Source organism: Enhydra lutris, unplaced genomic scaffold (genome assembly GCF_002288905.1).
Source record: "Enhydra lutris kenyoni isolate GAN:26980312 unplaced genomic scaffold, ASM228890v2 scaffoldscaffold38, whole genome shotgun sequence".
Classification (NCBI taxonomy): Eukaryota; Metazoa; Chordata; class Mammalia; order Carnivora; family Mustelidae; genus Enhydra; species Enhydra lutris.
In genome coordinates this window covers 3,905,882-3,926,998 of record NW_019154122.1, presented here as the reverse complement: position 1 = coordinate 3,926,998, position 21,117 = coordinate 3,905,882, and the positions used below count along the sequence as shown (strand labels likewise).

General features: G+C 46.9%; 1 protein-coding gene across 1 annotated transcript; it reads left to right on the top strand.

The window, feature by feature from the left end:
* The first annotated feature begins 3,523 nt into the window (after window positions 1–3,523).
* Window positions 3,524–8,190, top strand: LOC111154703 (SCAN domain-containing protein 1-like). Its single transcript, XM_022514554.1, has 2 exons — window positions 3,524–3,569; window positions 7,234–8,190. Exon 2 carries the CDS (start codon window positions 7,266–7,268, stop codon window positions 7,716–7,718), a length of 453 nt encoding a protein of 150 aa, XP_022370262.1. The 5' UTR covers window positions 3,524–3,569; window positions 7,234–7,265; the 3' UTR covers window positions 7,719–8,190.
* The last annotated feature ends 12,927 nt before the right edge of the window (window positions 8,191–21,117 follow it).

Sequence of the window (21,117 nt, the reverse complement as noted above, 5' to 3'; positions counted from 1 at the left end):
AGCAGGGCCAATTTTTTTTTATGATTACAAATAGTGCCTCAGCGAATGTCCTTGGACATATCTCCAGGTACAAATGTGTGAGAATTTCTCTAGGGTAGATTCCAAGAAACGGTGGGAGGCTGTGCTCATTTTCAACTTCACCGATTGCCAAGTTGCTCTCCAAAGTAATTATATCAACAATACTTCATAAAAGTTTCTTTCTTCTTTTCCCAACCACAGTCCCCACGTGTTACAACTGCCTCCCCACTTTTCTGCATCACCACTCCTGAACGCTCCCCCGCAGAAACGCTCCTCCAGCCCGTAGCCCCCACTCTAGCTCTTACAAAAGCCCGAGAACTGGTCTGGCAAGGCCTGAGTGAGGTCAAGGGAGGATCTGAGTCAAGCAGAGCAGAGACAAGGGTGTGGGGGAGGATTCGAGAATTTCTGGAACCAGCACGAGGTCATCATACGTGTTGAGTCAGAGGGATTTTGCCAGGTGACATGTAACAGGTGTTTTCAGGCCACTACTTCTTCCCAATGGGTCAGGGAAGGACCCTTGGACAGTTTCCCCTTGGACAGTTTATTTTAGAATAAAGGGCAGTCAGACCTATAAAATTCTACCCTGTGGAGCTCCTGAGGGCCTCCCACCCAGCCTCAGAGGGAGGCTAACTGCTGACACCCTCCTCATGGATGGGCAACAGGGAGTTAGGAAATCTTGCCTTAAAGTGTCAACAACTTGATCAATAATTCAGTGTTCTTGGGGCGCCTGGGTGGCTCAGTGGGTTAAAGCCTCTGCCTTTGGCTCAGGTCATGATCCCAGGGTCCTGGAATCGAGCCCCGAGTTGGGCTCTCTGCTCAGCGGGGAGCCTGTTTCCTCCTCTCTCTTTGTCTGCCTCTCTGTCTACTTGTGATCTCTGTCTGTCAAATAAATAAATAAAATCTTAAAAAAATAATTCAGTGTTCTCTTTTTAATCTCCAAGTCTTGATGATTCAAATCCTTTAAAAACCATATAGTCAATAATTTAATTTTTTATAAAAAGATTTATTTGGGAGAGAGAGAGACAAAGAGAGCACAAGCATGGGAAGGGGCAGAGGACAGGGAGAAGCAGACTCCTCACTGTGAAGAGAGGGCTCGATCCCAGGACACCAGGACCATGACCCGAGCCGAAGGCAGATGTTTAACCCACTGAGCCACCGAGGCACCCCAATAATTTGATTTTTTTAAGTAATGATTAGAGCATCAATGCCAACAACTTATTTTAGTTTTCTAAATCATGAAGAAAATCTCCATTTCTAAAAAGCACAATGTCAACACTTTATTTTTTTTTAAAGATTTTATTTATTTATTTGACAGGGAGAGATCACAAGTCGGCAGAGAGGCAAGCAGAGGGAGAGGGGAAGCAGGCTCCCTGCTGAGCAGAGAGCCCCACCTGGGACTCGGACTCGACTCCAGGACCCTGGGATCATGACCTGAGCTGAAGGCAGAGGCTTTAACCCACTGAGCCACCCAGGCACCCCTCAACACTTTTTTTTATAATGTCCTGCAGCACTCGGAAATATACTACTCATGTGGGGTTTTGTTTGTTTGTTTAAAGATTTTATTTATTTATTTGTCAGGGAGAGACAGAGAGCACAAGCAGGGGGAGCAGCAGGCAGAGGGAGAAGCAGGCCCCCACAGAGCAGGGGGAGCCCGATGTGGGACTCAATCCCAGGCACCTGAGCTGAAGGCCATTACTTAACCAACTGATCCGTCCAGGTGCCCTCAATAAACATTTATCCGGCCTGTGCTCAGTTTTAGGCATCAGAGACATGATGATGGGATAGTCACAGGTTTTGGCCCTGTGGCCAATTCTTCGAGTGGGTGAGATAGAAAATAAACAGATAATAACAATCCAGAGCAACAGGCTAGGAAGGGACTGTGTGGATGCCTTTAGAAGGGTTGGGGGGACAGCAAAGGCTGCTCGAGAGAGGCTCCATTTGAACTGGAACCTGGATGAGCAGGTGTCAGGAAAGGGTACCACGAGCAGAGATCACCAAAGAGGTGAAGATGAGCTTCTTGGGTTTGCAAAATAACTAGAAGGCCAGAGTGCCTGGAGCAGAGTGAGTGAATAACGGTGGGGAAAGATGAGGCATGTGGTGGCAAAGCACAAAGCTTCCATTTTTATCCTGAACGCTCTGATAACCTTACATTAGAGCCACAACATATATACTTTTCATATACATTCATAAACCTTTAAAATTGGAGCTGCTCTGGGACCTAAAGCGCTCCCCTGTCTCGCACTCCCACCCCACTCCAGCAGTCTTCTGAAGTAGTCCTAAGGAATCTAAGAATTGGAATGGGGGTGAGGGGAGGGCACCTAGAGGTCCTTAATGTAGTCCAACCCTCTCACTTTACAGATGGAGAAACCAAGGCTGAGAGGAGGTGAAAGGTGGAAACTGCTCTGTAGGAGTGAGTGGGGTAATGGCCACAGTCACTAGTGGAGGTAGGACTAAGGGCACAGGAAGGAGCTCTGGTTATCTAACCATCAGCTGGAGTATCTGGCAATCTAGAGGTTTACTGACCCAAAGTGGCAGTGTAGACAAAAGGCACATCCTCTTCCCCAGGGACATTGGCTGGGGGTGAGATGGGGTGGAGTTGGGGGTGTGGGAGGTTACCTGGAGGGTAGGGAGGCTTTGGGGGTAAGGGTCGTGATAACCCAGCAGGGGTTTTGGAAGTGCCCCTCTAATTCCTTAGCCTGTCCCATTTGGGTAGGGCAAATGGGTGGAGAGATAGGGACAGGAGCTCAGGTGGCCTACCTAACAGCCCAGTCCCTTCCCCTTCAAGGTTAAGAGCAAGGACATGGGAGGGCTGTCTCCGTTAGCATCTTTGCACTTCCTCTCACAAGCTGTGCTATCTTAACATGAGTACTTCCGACTCAAATCCAGGCTAAACCCAGACGCGAACCAGCGAAGTGTGACTTCAAATCTTCAGTTCTTAACCATCAGCAATTGGTAAGTAAGTCTTGAGGAAGAGCCACGCAGGGTTAAGGCCGAGCCTTCCATACACAGGACAGACAGACCGGCAAACCCACGCAGACACATGCCCACTTCTGTCTGCGTACAGACTTCTGTCTGTGCCCACTCCCTCCCATGAAGTGACTCCAGGGGGGCGCCACACAGGACCACTGCTTCCAAACAGCAGCCACCCAGCCATCTATTCTGGTTTCTTCCCTCTGGGTGGTGCAAAGGCTCAAGGGTGTAAACCTCAGGGTGGGGCGCTGAGTCAGCTGCGGGCGGCCACACTGGCGTGTCCCAATTTCCCGCTTCGACCTCTTTCCACCTCGCGGCTGCAAACTGCGGCTTAAAAAAATCAGAGAACTTCGCCTAAGCGGAGAAGCCACCTAGGCGTTACCCAAAGCTCCGCACGGTAGGAAGAACTGAGACTGAGGAAGGCCCAAAGCCCATCACGGGTTAAAACCACGGAGCCGCAGAGTACCGCCGAGGCCTAGAGAGGCCGCGCCCCTCTACCCTGTTTCCCTCCCCTTCACTTCCAACTTCCGGGCGGGGCGCCACTTCCGGTTCCGGCGGCTGGCTACAAAGCTTTGCGCTGGGTAGGTGGTTTCCTTTTTTCCGAGTCGGTTTCGGGCTTCGAGTCGGCTCTCGAGGAGCCCCCGCCCCCGTTGCCCCCACCCTCCGAGGTGGCACCTGCGCAGGTGAACGTCCCCTCCCTCCTTCCCTCCATCCCTCCCGACCGCCTCTCTTTTCCGGGCGCACGGTCTGTTGGGAGTGGGGGGCCGCGGCGGTGGTGGCGGTCGGCCTCGGAGCCGAGAAGCTCTGCTCGGGGACTCTGCAGGCCGCTCGGGCTAGAGTGGCATTGGAGCTCGCTTCAGCTCGGGAGGAGGAGGTCCTGGTCTGAACCCCTAGAAGTCTTTTTCCGGTCGGACCTAGACCCTCCGAGCCGCGCCCATGTGGTGGGAGGAGCCCGGCTCAGCTCCCCGCCTAGACGCGGGGAAATTTCTACTCAGCGGGGTGGTCCCACCTCCTTGGTCTTGTGACCTTGGGCAAATCCTCTCTCATCAGGCCTTAGTTTGGTTACGTGTGAATGGAAGTGACAGTAACTGCCCCTTCTGGGTTATGGGGAGGATTGGATGAGGGGAAAGCGTCCGCGGAGTGTCTGGCGGGTAAAACTCAAATAGCATCGGCTGCTGCTGTTAATAGAGACAGCTGGGGCAGTAGAGAGTCGTATCGGGAGTTTAACTAGAGTGGCTGGGAGGATCACGTAGCAGAATGTAAATTGCCTAGCACAGTGTCAGCTAGGAAGTAAGTGCTCAGTAAGTCGGCATTATTAACGGATGAGGGTGAGCATTGTGTCTGGTCATTGATCTTCAAAAACTGATAGGATTTATAAGCTTTTTAAGTAAATCGTGGAGTTTGTCCATTTTTCAAATCCAGCCTTGAGAACTGGCCTCCTGACAACTGAGACTATTCTTAGAAGTCGGGGTTGTAAAGACCTCTGGGGCTGGGAGCTAGAAGTATTAATAAAAGGGTGTTTTCCTAAGCGTGTTACGGGTTTTTCCCTCAGAAGGGTTTTGGGCAGGTGCAGAATGTTTGCTTCCTTTTGAATTAGGAAAGTAATACATAGTTGCAGTTAAAAAGAAAGCAATATAGAAAGATAGGGAATGGAAAATGTTTCTTCTGTCCCTGCCCCTCAAAAGTAAATACAGTTGAAGGTAGTGTTTGTGATAGATCTGGTCTTCTGTGCTTGTGTATGTATTTTAATTTCCCCAGGTGGGATCATACGGTCAGGTGGTGATGTGTTATGGACGCCTGTTTGTATCAGCACTCACAGGCCGAGTTCATGCTTCATAAGATTGCCCTTATTCCGTTAAATGGCCGAATTATTTCCCTGTTGATGGTCACTTAGGTTGTTCCCAGGATTTTGCTGTCTCACATTTCATCCAACCTTTCCTTGACTAAATATTTCCTTTTTTTTCCAAGGCACCCCTGAGTTATGGGGATGTTTTGCTTTGGGCTTCATCATGCTAGGTTAGTGACAGCTTACTTTTGGGGAAGAGAACATGCTGTTGATAGAGCAAAAACCCAGTAGTATGAAAAGAATAAGTGTGTTCTAGGAATATCTAAACGGCAGGGTCTGGAATCAATTCAGGTTTTCTAGAAAATGGGTTATGAAACATTTGAAGAAGAGGTGACTAGGATCTGAGAACTAGTTAATGCAAGGCCCCTGGTCAGTGTTGGTGATTGTTGGCCTCTGTCAGTTGTTACCCAGAAAACAGATTTGAGACAGTCTCTGAGTCCGAAGAAATTTTAAATGTCAACACTCCTGCTTCGTGGACTGGGGAGGAATTAGATCTTGGGGGAGGGCGTTTGTTAATGAAAAAAAAAGAGATGACCTTTGATAACTGACCACATCATAGGAGTCGTACTCTTTGATTAGACATACCCGGATGTGGAAATTAATTTAGTCATTTCTGTACTGTCACTTGAAGTCTCTCTCTGTCTCCCTCTTTTTTAATAACATAGATTGTGGTTTTCCTATATGTAACCTTTCTCTTGGATTGGGGCCCTAACCCAAATGAAACAAAGCCTTTTTTTCCTAGCATTTTACACGTATTTAGGGTGCCTCTCCTCCCCTGCCCCACTCCAGCTGTTTTGCTAATCTTAGTGCTGACAATCATCCGGAGTTGGACATGTATGCTACTAGAATTCTGACTAGTTCAGTTTTCCATATACTGATTAGAGGAACTTAGAGATTTTATTTGTTTGGGAGAGGGAGAGAAAGAGCATGCATGCGTGCACACAAGAGCCCATACCTTGGAGCACAGGGAGGGGCTGAGAGAGAAAGAGAGGGAGAAGCTCCAGCAGAATCCCTGCTGAACATGGAGATCATGACCTCCTGCTGAAATCCCAGAGTCAGGCTTCAACCAACTGAGCCACCGGGGCAGCCCTGATGAGCTGATTAGAGGAACTTAGGATCTTGATCTTAGCACAGAGGCTTTTCTATTCCTTCCTTTCCTTTTTTGTGAAGAGGGGATTTAGGTTTAACCCTGATGGTAGCTCCTAAAGTACTTTTTTTTTTTTTAAGATTTTATTTATTTATTTGACAGACAGAGATCACAAGTAGGCAGAGAGACCCACAGAGAGAGAGAGAGGAAGGGACGCAGGCTCCCTGCTGAGCAGAGAGCCCGACATGTGGCTTGATCCCAGGACCCTGAGATCATGACCTGAGCTGAAGGCAGAGGCTTTAACCCACTGAGCCACCCAGGTGTCTCTAAAGTACTTTTTATTTTATTTATTTTTAAAGATTTCATTTATTTGAGAGAATGAGTGAGCCAAGTGAGCAGGAGCATGGGGGGGGGTTGGTGAGAGGGAGAAGCAGGCGCCCCACCAAACAGGGAGCCTGACCTGGGGCTTGATTCCCAAGACCCTGAGATCATGATCTGAGCCCAAGGCAGATGCTTAACTGGCTGAGCCACCCAGGTGCCCCCTAAAGTACTTTTTAACACTTGTTATTCTTTCATCATAAAAGAGATTGGGTGGGGGGGTCAGAAAAGACAGCAGAGTAGATGTCAGTGAAGAGACCTTTATCTCTTATGTTTTCAGTAGTTCCTCATAACTTGCTTTTGGACATGCACAACTCCATAAAAGACATTGGTGGAAGCAAACACCTGTGATTTTAAAGATTCTCCCTCCTGGGGTGCCTGGGTGGCTCAGTGGGTTAAAGCCTCTGCCTTCGGCTCAGGTCATGGTCTCAGGGTCCTGGGATTGAGCCCCGCATCAGGCTCTCTGCTCAGCGGGGAGCCTGCTTCCTCCTCTCTCCCTGCCTGCCTCACTGACTACTTGCAATCTCTGTCTGTCAAATAAATAAATAAAATCTTTAAAAAAAAAAAAGATTCTCCTATAAATCATGTGAATGCATAGTTTTTTATTTTAACATAATGTAAAATACTTTGTAATGCAGGGAAAATGAATGAAATATTCCTTACAAGATTCTCTGGTTAGTGAGGCCGGCATTCTTCATCCTCTCTGCTTTGAGAATCTACATTCTTCATTTTGGTAAACAACTGCCACATTTTTCTCAATTGTGTCAATTGATCCAGAGGAAACAAAAATAGAATTTCTAGTAGCTTTATTAAGAAATCCTGTTAAGATTGGAAAGCTGATGGAACTTGGGTCTGGAACAGATCCACAAGATCAAGGTGGTTTTAACAGTCTCTGGTCTGTTTTTTGCTGAGCCTGTCTTTTCTCTGTGTTTAGGAGTCTTCGACCTCCTTTTCCAGAGTTCCAGAATGGAGACTGAAGGGTATCTAGAGGCACAAAGAAATAGAGAAGCCCAGAATGATAAAATGAGGTCACCATCAAATGAGATGATGGCTGAGGAGCCAGAAGTTGTTCTAATACCGGCTCCCCAGGTCCAGGCTCCTCGAGAGCCTTCTGGGCTTCCACAAGAGAGCCTTGATGAAGACTCTCTCGAAGACCTTGAGACCATGCCACGAAGGAATCCTCCCAACGCAGCAGCCTCCAGGCAGAGGTTCCGGAAATTTCGCTATGAAGATGGAGCTGGGCCCAGGGATGTCCTCAGACATCTGCAAGAGCTTGCCGGACAGTGGCTGAGACCCGATATTCACACAAAGGAGCAGATTGTGGAGATGCTGGTTCAGGAGCAGTTCCAGGCTGTCCTGCCCGAGGAGCTCAGAGCTCGGGCCCAGAGATGTCAGCCTGGGGTCAGAATCACTGGCTAAATCCTGCCACAGGGTTCTTGCTCAGCCTACACATGAGAAGTAACCAAACGTTCTCTTTGTTGCAGGAGCCAACAACAGTCATGGAGAAATGTGAACCTCGGGGGTTTTTTTGTTTTTGTTTTTTTTTCTTTCGGCTTGCCTTTGACTAGTTGTGATAAGAACCCATCAGAACCCATGTTTGGACCTCTCTCCCGCGGAGGCAGCTCTAATTCCTGGGACTGAGCTCCAGAAAGAGCTTCTGTTAGGACCCTCTTGTTAGGACAATCAGCCTGTTGCTTGTTCTTGCTCTGCTGAATGCCTCCTTTTTTGCACTTTCTGACATGCTTTAATATATTGTTATGTATCCAAAGAGGTAATTGCTTCAACTTTCAGAATTCTTGATTCTTGCTGTGGCGGCATGAATGGAAGCTTCTGTAACCCCACCAGTAACTCATCTGAGATGTCCTTGAACTATTAAAAGTTTAGTGCTTAATCACAATGTCCTGTGGTGATTTGCCAGTTTAGCTTTGACTCAGCATTTGAGAAAGTTGAGATAATTATCAGGAGTAGATGTGAGCTAGAGATAAGACAGGAGCAGGTAGCCCTTTGTGTGCAGTCAGAATTTAAATTCCATCTGAGAAGGGGATAAAACAGGGTCCTCCCAAGCGAGTAACTCTTGGATCTGTTTGATTTGCTTTCCCTGTTTCCATGGCCTGTGTTCCACAGCTTGTCACCCCCACAAGAGAACTAAAGCTATCTGACCATTCTCTGCTGCTCCTCCTGAAGCAGGTCACCCTGCTTTCTGTGTGTGGAGACGTGTGCTTTGGTTGACGGCTGAGAAAGCAGTCCGTAGCTGTGGTTGTGTTAGGCAGAGAGTAAACAGCAGCTGCTTTTCCTCAGTGTGACCCAGTCTTGAGGAACCTTTCTGCCTCTGTGGCCTGGCTGTTGGATTTGTACATCTGCTGTAATCAACTTGCTGCCAGTTCAGAAACTAATCTTTGGAAGAGGGACTGGTTAGCTCCAAGCTGGAACTCGTGTTTATTCTGCCGGTGTGTTAATACTTCCTGTGCCTTCCGGACTGGTCTAGATGCTAGGACACAAATACAAAACCCAGTGAAGAAGAAATGTATAGTTTTTGAAGAGAGAGGAAGATGTTGAGCTCTATGGGTAGGATCATTAGTAAAACTAGTCTTCCTTTTTTTTTTTTTTTAAGATTTTGTTTATTTGAGAGAAAGCATGTGCAGGGGTAAAGACCGTGGGAGAGGGAGCAGAACAAGCAGACCTTCCCCTTGCTGAGCACAGAGCCTGATGTGGGGCTCAATCCCAGGACCCTGAGATCCTGACCTGAGCCAAAGTCAGACATTTGACTGAGCCACCCAGGTGCTCCAAAAACACATTTCCTATTTAAACACGCACGCACTCACACACACACACACACACACACACACACTGTCTCTCTCTCTCTAAAAGCAGAGGAGAGAGGAAATAGCCAAGTTAGGGAAGTGAGATTTTTTTTTTTTAAGATTTTATTTATTTATTTGATAGAGATCACAAGTAGGCAGAGAGAGACGGGAAGTAGGCTCCCTGCTCAGCAGAGAGCCTGATGTATGGAGCTCGATTCCAGGACCCTGAGACCATGACCTTAAGCCGAAGGCAGAGGCTTTAACCCACTGAGCCACCCAGGCGCCCCGCGAAGTGAGATTTTAATTGGACTTGCGTGGGAGATGACAGAATCCCACCTTGAGACAAAGTGTGGAAATGCTTGGGGGATAGCAAACATACAGAAGGGTGAACTGTGCCTTTTTTTTTTTTTTAAAGATTTTATTTATTTGAGAGAGAGACTGAGAGAGAGCATGAGTGAGGAGAAGGTCAGAGGGAGAAGCAGACTCCCCATGGAGCTGGGAGCCCGATGTGGGACTCGATCCCGGGACCCCGGGATCATGACCTGAGCCGAAGGCAGTCATCCAACCAACTGAGCCACCCAGGCGTCCCTGAACTGTGCCTTTTATTGACTAGGTTAAGCTTTTCTTTCTTTTTAAAACCATTTTATTTTATTTATTTTTTATTTTATTTATTTATTTGACAGATCACAAATAGGCAGAGAGGTAAGCAGAGAGGGAGAGAGAGGGAAGCAGGCTCCCTGCTGAGCAGAGAGCCCAATGTGGGGCTCGATCCCAGGATCCTGGGATCATGACCTGAGCCGAAGGCAGAGGCTTTAACGCACTGAGCCACCCAGGCGCCCCAACCATTTTATTTTTTAAATATTTTATTTATTTGATAGCACAAGCCAGGGGGAGCAGCAGGCAGGGAGAGGGAGGAGCAGGCTTCCCCCTGAGCAGGGAGCTGGATGCATGGCTCGATTCCAGGACCCTGGGAACGTGACCTGAGCTAAAGGCAGATGCTTAACCATCTGAGCTACCCAGGTAGCCCTAAAACCATTTTAATTTAAAGATTTTATTTTTTATCCAGTCCTCTCTACAGACCCAACGTGGGTCTCAATCTGACAACCCTGAGATCAACAGTCAGTCTGACAGAGCCATCTAGATGCCGCATAGGTGAATTTCTAGTCCTAATTCTAAGAGTAAAATTTAACATTGGCAAAGGAGTTAGGAACCACGGTAGGGTTGGAGTATCTTCAATACTTTCATTTGTTCAGAGCATTATGAAAGTATTTCCGTTAGTCTGCCAAGATCAGGAACTCCTGGTGTTAAGAATTTCCTGGCCTGTACCCGTTTCTCAGCTGCTTCGGTGATCTGGAATATACTGTTAAGTATTAAGGAGCCGATTTTCCTGGTGGACCCAGAAGTTACCACCTTCGGGATTGTATGGCTTGACGGCGGAAATGTCCTAAGTTAATGTAGCACAGATTTTCTCAACATGGGCAATTTGGAGTCAGAGAATTCTCTTCTGTGGAGGCTCGTCTTGGGCATTACAGGATGTTCAGCAGCATCTGTAGTCTCTCCTCACCAGCTGTCGATAGCACCGCACTGAAGAGACAACCAAAAATGTCTCCAGACGTTGCCAAATGTTCCTCGGGGGCAAACTGGCCTTTAGTTGAAAACTGGCTAAACAGGAGAGTTGGTCACGGATACGCCACGGTTACCTTGGGATCCCTGGTCTCTTAAGCTTCATGTTGAATTGAGAAAGCTCTACGGTATAAGTTGGGTTTCATGTTGGAGTGTCCAGCTGGTTCAGCTGGTAGAGCGTGCGACTGAATCTCAGGGTCATGAGTTCAAGCCACACTTTGGGCATGGAGGCTACTTAAAAAAGTTGGGTTTCATATTCCCTGCATATGTTTGGGTAATGTCACCTACTCTGGCAAATCTTAAATTCTTTGCTACAAGGATTAAAATGATCCCTCCAACTCTTGCCATTCTATTGAGATGGTTTACCATGTGCTAGGATAGATGCATTTGTGATTCATTTAATCCTTATTGTCATCTGACTTCACCTATTTATATAAATATACCTGCTTTACAGATAAGAAAACGAGATTTGCCAGCTACGCTAGATGGCCAAGAAAATGGTGAAGATGGGATCTAAGCCTGGGATTTCTGTCCCCCTCATCTTGGGCTTTTTCTATCATGTCTGGAAGTAGGACTTGAACAAGCATCTCTTGAGAATCTCCTGCATGCAAGATGTTTCTTCTTTTCCTTTTTCCCATCTTTATCTTACAATTTTTTAAGATTTTATTTGAGAGAGAGGGAGAGAGCTCAAGCAGGGGGAGGGACAGAGGGAGAAGGAGAGGCAGATTCCCTGCTGTGCAGGGAGCCAGACTGGGGGCCTCATCCCAGGACCCTGGGATCATGACCTGATCCCAGGTCATCTTACAATTTAGAATAACATTCCTTAGCTTCATTTGATAGAGAAAAAGTATAAAAACAAGAATGGCCCATAATCTCACTTCCTAGGGAACTCCCATTGACATTTTTCAAAGCAGAAGATATATTTGCACGTGGATAGAAAAGTCCAAAAAGCATGGAAGGGAATAAAAGGAAAATGTAAAGTCTCTTCCCATTAACAGTCTGTTACAAATCTTTCCAGAAGTTATCAGTTACACAGATGTAATCATATACACATGTGGGTGCACACAGGCATATGTCCCTTTTTTATTTACACGAAATGCATGTTTAGGTTATATATTTTTCTTGACCAATAGGTCTTGGTGTCTGTTGCTATCAACATACAGAGATTTGCTTCATTAAAAAAAAGTTTTTTTTAAGCAGCTGCAGAGTAGTTCCTTCTATGGCTAATACCTAGCTTTGTACTTTCAGTAAAAAAAATGCAAGAGAGAGGATTTAGGTATGGGGTCAAACCTCTAAAGCATAACATGTTTAGAGAGGTAAGTGACAGAGCCACAACTTAACCCCACAACCTCCACACCCTGACAGCAGAACTGGTAGAATTCACAGTGCCCCAGCACCATGTCCTGGCAACCCTGTGGTCCGAGCTCTTTCCCATGGAAGTGAATTTACAGATGAGGCTCCTTGCCCCCAGACAAACCCAGTAAAAGGAGAGGCTGGAGTCCATCTCCATTTCATCTGGCTCCAGCCCCATGCCCTTGTCCTGAGGTCACACTGCCTGGATATCAAAGAGCAGACCAAGTCCAGCGTTTTGAGAGGTCTGTGGGGATTTGAGAGAACAGTAATTCCCTGTCTCTGTTGCCACCTCCCGAGATGATTCCTGTGCTTTCTCTTTGCAGTCTGCATGACCCAGCTACCGCTGTCATTGTCGTTAAAAAAAAAAAAAAATTCATTTAGTTATTAAGGAGGGAGAGAGAGCACAAGCTGGGGGAGGGGCACAGGGAGAGAATCTCAAGCAGATCCCCGCTGAGGGTGAAGCCCGATGTGGGGCTGATCTGTGATTGATGAGATCATGATCTGAGCTGAAACCCGATGCCCAACCACTGAGCCACCCAGGCACCCCGGTCATTGTCATTTCTTGAGTCCATCTAGAGCCTAGTTCTAAAGAACCCTAAACACTTTGAATTCTGTGAGAGGAAAGAGGAGGAAAATGCAGAACAACCCGAGGGAAGTCCTTCTCAACCGTACCCTGTGTCTAATTTTCCCTTTGTGATTGTTTTGATTTCCAAGTTCTGCAAAAGAATAATTTCATCTAGTTATTGAAAAATGCTCCTGCCAGATGGCTACTGGTGAAAACCAGTGTTAGGACCACAAGGTAATTTGAGATTCTGAGCAACTGGCTGGTGCCATGGAAAAATATGTCATCTATTGGGCAGCTACTCCCTGAGCAGTGAGTGGGTGCCAGGGCCTGGCTGCCAGAGAGGAGGCCAGCTCTGCGGGGTGTGCGGACCATGAGGAGTCCACTGTGATGGTGGCGGCGCCTGGAGCACTAAAGTGTAGCTGGCCCTTCCAGGAGCATCGTGTGTGGTCACTTTCCATGGGCAGCTCAGCTCAACGCTCTTGACAATGGCTTGACTATTTTGCTAAGCATTTTCCACCCACTGCCAGGCATTTATTGGACATTTTCCCTTGGCCTGGAATGCCTCTCCCCTATGCCTCTCCCCTATGCCTCCCCCAATCTTTGCCAGCCTACTACTACTCATATTTTATGACGCAGATTGGCAGGGTCCCCTGCATGAAGCCTTCTTTGATTTCTGGGTCAAATTAGCATCAGAAGCCCTCCTGTGCGCTCCCCTAAACACCTCAGCTTTAGTTACAGTCCCTTTTCATTCAGCAAATGTATGTAGTGTACTCGATATGCCATGCCCTATTCTAGGGATCACGGTGGCACAGTGTCCGGGCTGTGCCCCCAGGCAGTTTGTGGGCTCCCTCAAGAGAGAATTTCTGTGTGTTTGGCCTCCAGTGCAGGGCCTGCCCATGGTGGATCCTCAAGGAACAGTTTGATTTTTGTAGGAGACACCTGATCACTGCCTGGTTGAAAGCTCTTCCTTCTAGTGAACGAAAACAACTAGAATTCATGGGAGACAATGGGAGGGAGCAAGTGGGAGGGCTGGGCATGGAGGTAAACCAAACAAAAAAGGGAAGGCTTCACTCAGGAGGCTGGTTTCCCTCTCTGTTCTGCACCTGACCTTGCAATGAGGTGAAGTTAACTGCCCTTGGCTGGCTCTGCTCGAAAGCTCAAAGGCCCCCCGTGTGCCTAGCAACAACCCGACTGCCCAGAGTGGTGATTTAGAAGCTGGGTGTGTCCCGTGGGCAGGAAGCCACCGCACCACCAAAGCAGCCAGGGCCCCCCCTTCACTTCCTCTGAGCCAAAACTCCGTCTCCAAGTGGGGCCAATACTTAGTGTTAGCTGCGTCTTAAGCTCAAACTGGAGGTTCTGGCAAAGATAACTCCAGCCCTTACGAGGTGTGTGATCTCATACCAAGTCATGTCACCTCCCTGAGCTTCAACTCCCACACCTGTCTTGTTCCTGTCTTATTCCAGCTAGGCTCACCCTCCCGAAGCACCGGAAGCACAGAAACATCCAGTAGATGCTAATGTGGCTGAATCTGCCTGATTAGGTGAAGATTCAGTAAGTGATTCTCAGGTGACACTTTGATCTTGCTCTTTTCTTCTGAGCCCCTCTCTTGAAACTCTCCATCTTCCCATTTCTAATTTCTACACATTAAATCTTGTTCTTAGCTTCTCATTTCTTCCATCCCATTTCTCCGCTTTCTTCTTTTGAGGATTTTATTTTTTTTTTAAGATTTTATTTAATTATTTGACAGAGAGAGAGAGAGATCACAAGTAGGCAGAGAGGCAGGCAGAGGTAGAGGGGGAGCAGAAAGCCCGATACAGGGCTCAATCCCAGGATCCTGAGATCATGACCTGAGCCAAAGGCAGAGGTTTAACCCACTGAGCCAACCAGGTGCCCCAAGATTTTATTTTTTTAAAGATTTTATTTATTTATTTGACAGAGAGAGATCACAAGTAGGCAAAGAGGCAGGCGAGAGAGAGAGAAAGAGAGAGAGAGAGAGGAAGCAGGCTCCCTTCTGAGCAGAGAGCCCAATGTGGTACTCGATTTCAGGACCCTGAGATCACGACCTCAGCTGAAGGCAGAGGCTTAACCCACTGAGCCACCCAGGTACCCAAGATTTTATTTTATTTTATTTTATTTTATTTTATTTTATTTTATTTTTTTTGTCAGAGAGAGAGGGAGAGAGAGCCAGCACAGGCAGACAGAATGGCAGGCAGAGGCAGAGGGAGAAGCAGGCTCCCCGCCAAGCAAGGAGCCCGATGTGGGACTCGATCCCAGGATGCTGGGATCATGACCTGAGCCGAAGGCAGCTGCTTAACCAACTGAGCCACCCAGGCGTCCCAAGATTTTATTTTTTTAAGTGATCTCTACATCCAATGTAGGGCTTGAACTCACAACCCGAAAACAAGAGTTATGCACTCCACCCACTGAGCCAACTAGGCACCACCCTGCTTTGCTTTTCTTTTCTGCAGCCATTAAACCTCCCCATCAAGACTCAAAAATATTCCTCACCTCTAAAAAAATCATGAGTGTTTTGGTTTTTAGGCCAATACTATTGCTAAGGTGAACTTTAATTTTTTTTAAGATTTTTTATTTATATTTGAGTGAGAGAGAGAGAGAGAGAGAGAGTGAGATCATGAGCAGGGGGGAAGGGTAGAGGGATAAGCAGACTCCCCTCTGAGCAGGGAGCCTGATGAGGGTCTTGATCCCAGGATCCTGGGATCACAACCTGAGCTGAAGGCAGATGCTTAAACGACTGAGCCATCCAGGCATCCTAATTTTTAAAATTTATATATAACAGACATCCTGGAAATTGTAGGACTGGATGAAATTGTCCAAAGTGAGCATATCCCCATAACCACTGCCCAGATGAAGATACAGAGTTTAGCCAGCTTGCCAAAAGTCTTCCTCAGGTCCTTTCCTAGTCTTCAATCTCTCGAAAGGTTAGCTATTGAGATTTCTGCTGCCACAGAATAGTGTTGCCTGTTTCTGAACCAAACGGAATCACACAGTGTATACCCTTTCGTGCTTGTTGTTTTGTGTTCAAAATTATCTCTGTGAGAATCATCTACCCCTTGAGCCTCTTGCTTATCCATGCCTGCGTACCTGGACATTTCCATTCTTTCCTCCAGTGGTCAGCATCACCAATCTGGCCTGGGCAGCCTGTGCTGGTCCTCTAGATTTAGATCAGCCCTCACTCCTTTGGGAAACTTTCCCTTATCAGCTCTGGGTTTGAATTTCAGCTCTTCCACCTGCTAGCTATATGACTTTAGGCAAGTGGTACTAATCTCTTCATGCCTCGTTTTTGTTGAAGGCAATAATTTCTATATTCCAGAGTTCTTGTGAATTTCAAGTGACATAATACATATTAAATACTTAGAACAATGCCTGGAGCATAGGAAGCACTTAGTAAACGTTAAGTATAACTCTTTTGAATATTCTGCTTTTCTTTGATTCTCCCAGATTCTTGTACAAACCCTTGTCCAAGCACTTGTTTTGATTATTGTTTGTCTCACCATGACACCTTAGCTCCTTGAGTAGAGATTATGTCTTCATTCATTGTATTTTTTCAACAGGTAATTATTAAGTATGCACTACATTCTAGCACTGAGGGTACAGCAGGAAAGGAGCCTTTAAATTTACTTTTTAATAGGGAGAGAGAGATATTAAGAATATTAAAAGGGTGAGATCATTTTGGAGAGTGATAAGGCTGTGAAAGAAAGAAAGCAGCATGGGGCGGTAGTGGGTTGGAACTGCTACTCTAAGCTGGGTGGGGAGGAGGTCTTCTGAAAGAGTTGTTATTTGAGCAAAGACGTGCGGGATGAAAAGGAGCAGGCTCATGCAGAATAGGAGCATTCAAGGCAGCAAGTGCAAAGGCCCTGAGGCAGGCACAGTAAGCTCAGTTCTGTCTGAGGAATGCCAAAGAAGGCAGGATGGCTGGAGCCCAGTGAGTGAGTGCATGGTTCTGAGGATGTTGGAGATGTGGACAAGAGCCAGGAGAAGCCATTCAAGAGGTTAAGCAGGGGAATATCAGTTATCTTCGCATCTGAGGTGCCTAGCACATAATATATTCACTGACTGTTGAATATTGGTCACAACACGCCCATGACCAGTTGGTTCACATGAATAATTCTCAGATCGTTTTTCAGATTAAAACTTCATCACCATACCATGTGCCTCTGGGTTTTTACCAAACCCTACCAGTGCAGATGGAGTTGCTCAGTCATTTCTAGACTTTTCTTTCCCCTATCCTGTCTCATGCACCCTTCTTCAGTGACCCAGATTGTCTCCACCAGAGATCGTAACAGAGATGAAGGAGACAAGCCTGGGCCAGTTGGAGAAAAGGCAGGTAGGAAACAGGTTTGGTCAGTTCCTCTCCTTTCTCTGACTGCTGGAAGGGTCCAGGTCTCTAGACAAGCACAATGATGTGGCACAAAGTGGAGGAGGGAGGCTGAGCAGCAGGAGGGGCTCAGAAGGACAAGGTCCCTGAGTTAGAGCTGATGGGGTAGTGCTGCAGCTGCAGCAGACCTTAGCCCCTGAAGGCGTGACAGTCAGATTGGGAGCCCATCTGGAGTCCTAGCAGCAGAGTGGGGCTGCTGGCACGGCCTGAGCCATGACCATGATCAGCCGGAGGAGGGGAAGATCCAGCCGATAAATCAGGAGGGAAGGGTAGACTTGTGTCTTAGTGATAGGATTTACACAACAGCAACCCCTCAGTTACAACAGTGAGACTTTATTTTTGTTTATTTCCAACCTATATTTTTATGAAATATTACACATGAGGAAAAGCACATAAAACAAATGTGCAGTACAACGAATGATTATAAAGCAGACATTCATGTCACCATCACCGAGGTCAGGAAATAGACCACTGCCAGCACAGCTCCCCCCCAATCTCTTCCAGATTACAAACTCCTTTAGAGGCTGCCAGCAGCCAGATTTTTATAATAATCACTTCCTTGCTTTTCTTTATAGTTTTATCACCTATGAATCACATGGAAAGTCTTAAATTGGGATTTTCTCATGTAAATCCTAAAACTGAAGACCACAAGGGAGAGCCTCTTTCATGTGGATTCCCAGGCCCTGGGGAGATGGTGGTGGATTTGCGTTCTTCGGCCTTTGGCAAAGAATGCTGTTTTGAGGCTTCTCTCCCTCATTATGTTTAAGGCACCTGAAGAGCAGTGTGAGGGGAGCAAAAAATGCACCCCAAGCTGAGCCCGTCCCTGGGAACTTACTGTAGGGTAGAGAAAGCATGGATAAACATGACAGAACAGGGGCAAGCTCCTAAAGGTACCCTCAGGTGAATGCTATGGGAGTTTCGAAGAAGCAGAGATCACTTTAGCAGCCAGAAGAGGAACAGGCTTTGTGGGAAAAGTGGCAGTATTCTCATTCATGCATTATTTATCAAACATTTTGGAGGGCTGGCAGTTTGCCAGGAAATTAGATAAAAGGATACAAAAATGAATACAGTAAGATCCCTGCCTGCTCATGGCTTAATGGTTTAGTTAGCCCAGACACAAATGATTTTAATACAGTATGCTTTAAATACACAGTGTAATAGGAATGATGGGTTGCTTGGGGGTATCAGTCAAGGCTTAGGAGCTGAGATCCACACTAATCCTTGAAGGAGAGAAGAATAGGAGTTTGGCAGACAGGGAAGGGAACTGCTGGAGCTGCAGAAGCACAGAGGTGGGAAAGAACACAAGGTCAGTGTTGGTAAAAGCTACAGTTTATGGTGAGAAGGAGAGTGGGACTTCATAGGTAGCATGGGTGAGCGGGAAAGGTGTCCTAGGCAAGGGGAACAGCATGAGCAGGAGCATGGAGCCAAGAAATCATGGTACCTACATGCACGATACTAGGTAATTCAGTCTTGCTGCCGTGTACACACATAAGGTGTATGATGGAAGGTGGGATAATTAATTTTAAATGTCAGCTTGACTGGGCAATGGGGGCTCAGATACTTGGTTGAACATTATTCTGGGTGTACTGGTCTGTGAGGGTGTTCTGGGTTAAGATTAACATTTGAATTGGTAGACCACGTAAAGTAGATTGCATGCCCTAAATGTGGTGGGCCTCATCCAAGCAATTGAAGGCCTGACTGGAACAAAAAAGGCTGACTCTCCCATGCGTAACAGAGATTTTTCCTGGCTTGGGACTCAAACACGGACTCTTCCTGGGTTTTGAGCCTGCTGACTGTTGGATTGTGACTGAAATATCGGTTCTTGTTCTCAAGCTTGAGGACTTGGACTAGACCCATACCATCAGTTCTCTTAAGTTTCAACTTGTCAACTCACCATACAGCTCTTGGAACCTATCAACATCTATAATTGTGAGAATGAATGCCTTTGAATACACCTTTTCAGATTAAAAAAATTATTTATTTGTCAGAGAGAGAAAGAGAGCAGGCAGAGGGAGAAGTAGGTTCCCCGCTGAGCAAGGAGCCCGATGTAGGACTCGATCCCAGGACCTTGGGATCATGACCCAAGCCAATGGCAAATGCTTAACTGACTGAGCCAGCTAGGCATCCCAGAATAAATCTTTTTAGATAGATAGATGCAAAGCAATACAAATCAGTCTCTCTCTTTCATTCCTTCTCTTCCTCCCCCTGTTCCTCCTGTTGCTTCTGTTCTTCTGGACAACCCTGACTAACACAGAAGGGAAAGGGAAATAACTTTGGAAAGGCAAGTTGGTGCCAGGGCACAGAGGACACAGAATGCCTGGCTAAAGGACTTTGGATTTTATTTTGAAGGCAAAGGGAAAAACACCGAGGTTCCTGAGCCAGAAAGTGACTTAATAGGAGCTGAGATCTAGGTAGGCAAAGGTTGTGGTGTATAAAATGAATTGAAACAGAGATAGTCAGAAGAAGCCTCTAGAGATGGGATATTGACTTTGTTTGCGTGGGACCTCTGATGCAGAGAGTTTGGGAGCCCCTGGATGTAGTACAAGGGTGCAGGGGCCAGAAGCAGATAGAGGCACAACAGAACCCGAAGCAGGTGGGAACTGGAGATGTCGTCAGTGGCGCTGATGGGACTTGTGAGTAACTGGGAATTTGGAAATGGTGTGGGAATAGGGGCTGGAGGAGGTAGAGATTTGGGAATCATCTAGAAGGTGGTGTCAAGTGCTACACCAGGCGGCCACAGAAGGGCGGGGTGGCAGAATCTTGCAATTGTGACAGGAACCGACTCAACGTCGCTCAGCTAGTGTGACTGAAAATTTAAGTAAGACTAGATCCAAGGGCTCAAACAATGCCAGTGGGACTTGGTTTGACGGTCTCTTTCTCTCTGCTCTCTTTTTGCCCTCTGTTGCGGTCCCCTTCCCAGGCAGTTTCTCTCCTTGCAGTGGGAAGATGGCTGCCACCAAGGCCAAGGTGACATCCTGCCCTCAGCAGAGAGATTCATCAACTGGACAGTTCTGACCAAAGTTCCAGAATTGAGTCTCACTGATTCTCTTTGGGTCATATGCTCATCACAGAACTGCTGCTAAAATTCTCTGATTGGCTAAGCCTGGGTCACGTGTCCACCGGGCACCTAGCAGTGGAGACATCTCCTCTAGAGCCATGGGGATTGAGAATTGGGGGGAGGGGCTGCTGCAGAAATGGAAGTGCCTTCATCAGCAGGAGGATTGGATTCCAGGCTGGTAACCATGGGGGAAGGGGCGCTGGAGACCCATGGGGTGCTCCTCCCATTGGTATGAGGTAGCTGCAGCCAGAGGGGTAGTGGGGAGGAGGCCCTAGGAGTCTGGGGTCTAGGCTGGCAGCAAGGGAAGGGGTAGACTGGGGTCTAGTAGTAACGCTGCTGCCTCTTGGGGCCGTGAAAAGATTGGGGAGGGCCATTTTGACAAAGACCTGACAAGAGAGAAGACAAAGTACTAAGTGAGCCCTTGTTCTGGGTTCTGTTGGGTGACACCCCATCAAGATATTGCTGCTCATGGAAAGGGCAGACATTGTCTGGGGACATTCATGGGATTGTGAGAGGGGATGAAGGAAAGGTCACTGCCAATTGGCTTGCAGAAGGAGAAAACACAACCAGATTTCCTCAAGTTAAAAAAAACTAAGCTTATGTATTTTACAGTAGTCAAAAAGTTACAATAGCCGAAAACAACCTAAATTCCAATAGTAGGTTGATTAGATAGATTGTAATGTCCACACAGTAGAATATGACCTTTAAAAACAATGTTTCATTTGAGATGGAAAGATATTCATAGTGTAGTTTTGAAAGACAAAAACAAGAGTACAATCAGTTTTTGTGCAATAAATGTATATACACCTCTCTCCATCTCTATATATCTGGGAAGATGTACACCACAGTGTTACTATTTTGTGTCAGTAGGGGTAGAACCACAGCTGAAGCTTATCTTTTGATTTCTCTGTAATCACCTTCTGGGTAGTTGATCAATTAGAGCCAGCCCCTTGGGTCCAAGTTCCAAATGTGCCACTGCCTGGCTTGGCAACCTTCGGCAACTTCCTTTTTTTTTTTTTTTT

Coding starts and splice junctions, on each gene's coding strand:
- LOC111154703 (XM_022514554.1), top strand. CDS start 7,266: ATGGAGACTGAAGGGTATCTAGAGGCACAAAGAAATAGAGAAGCCCAG.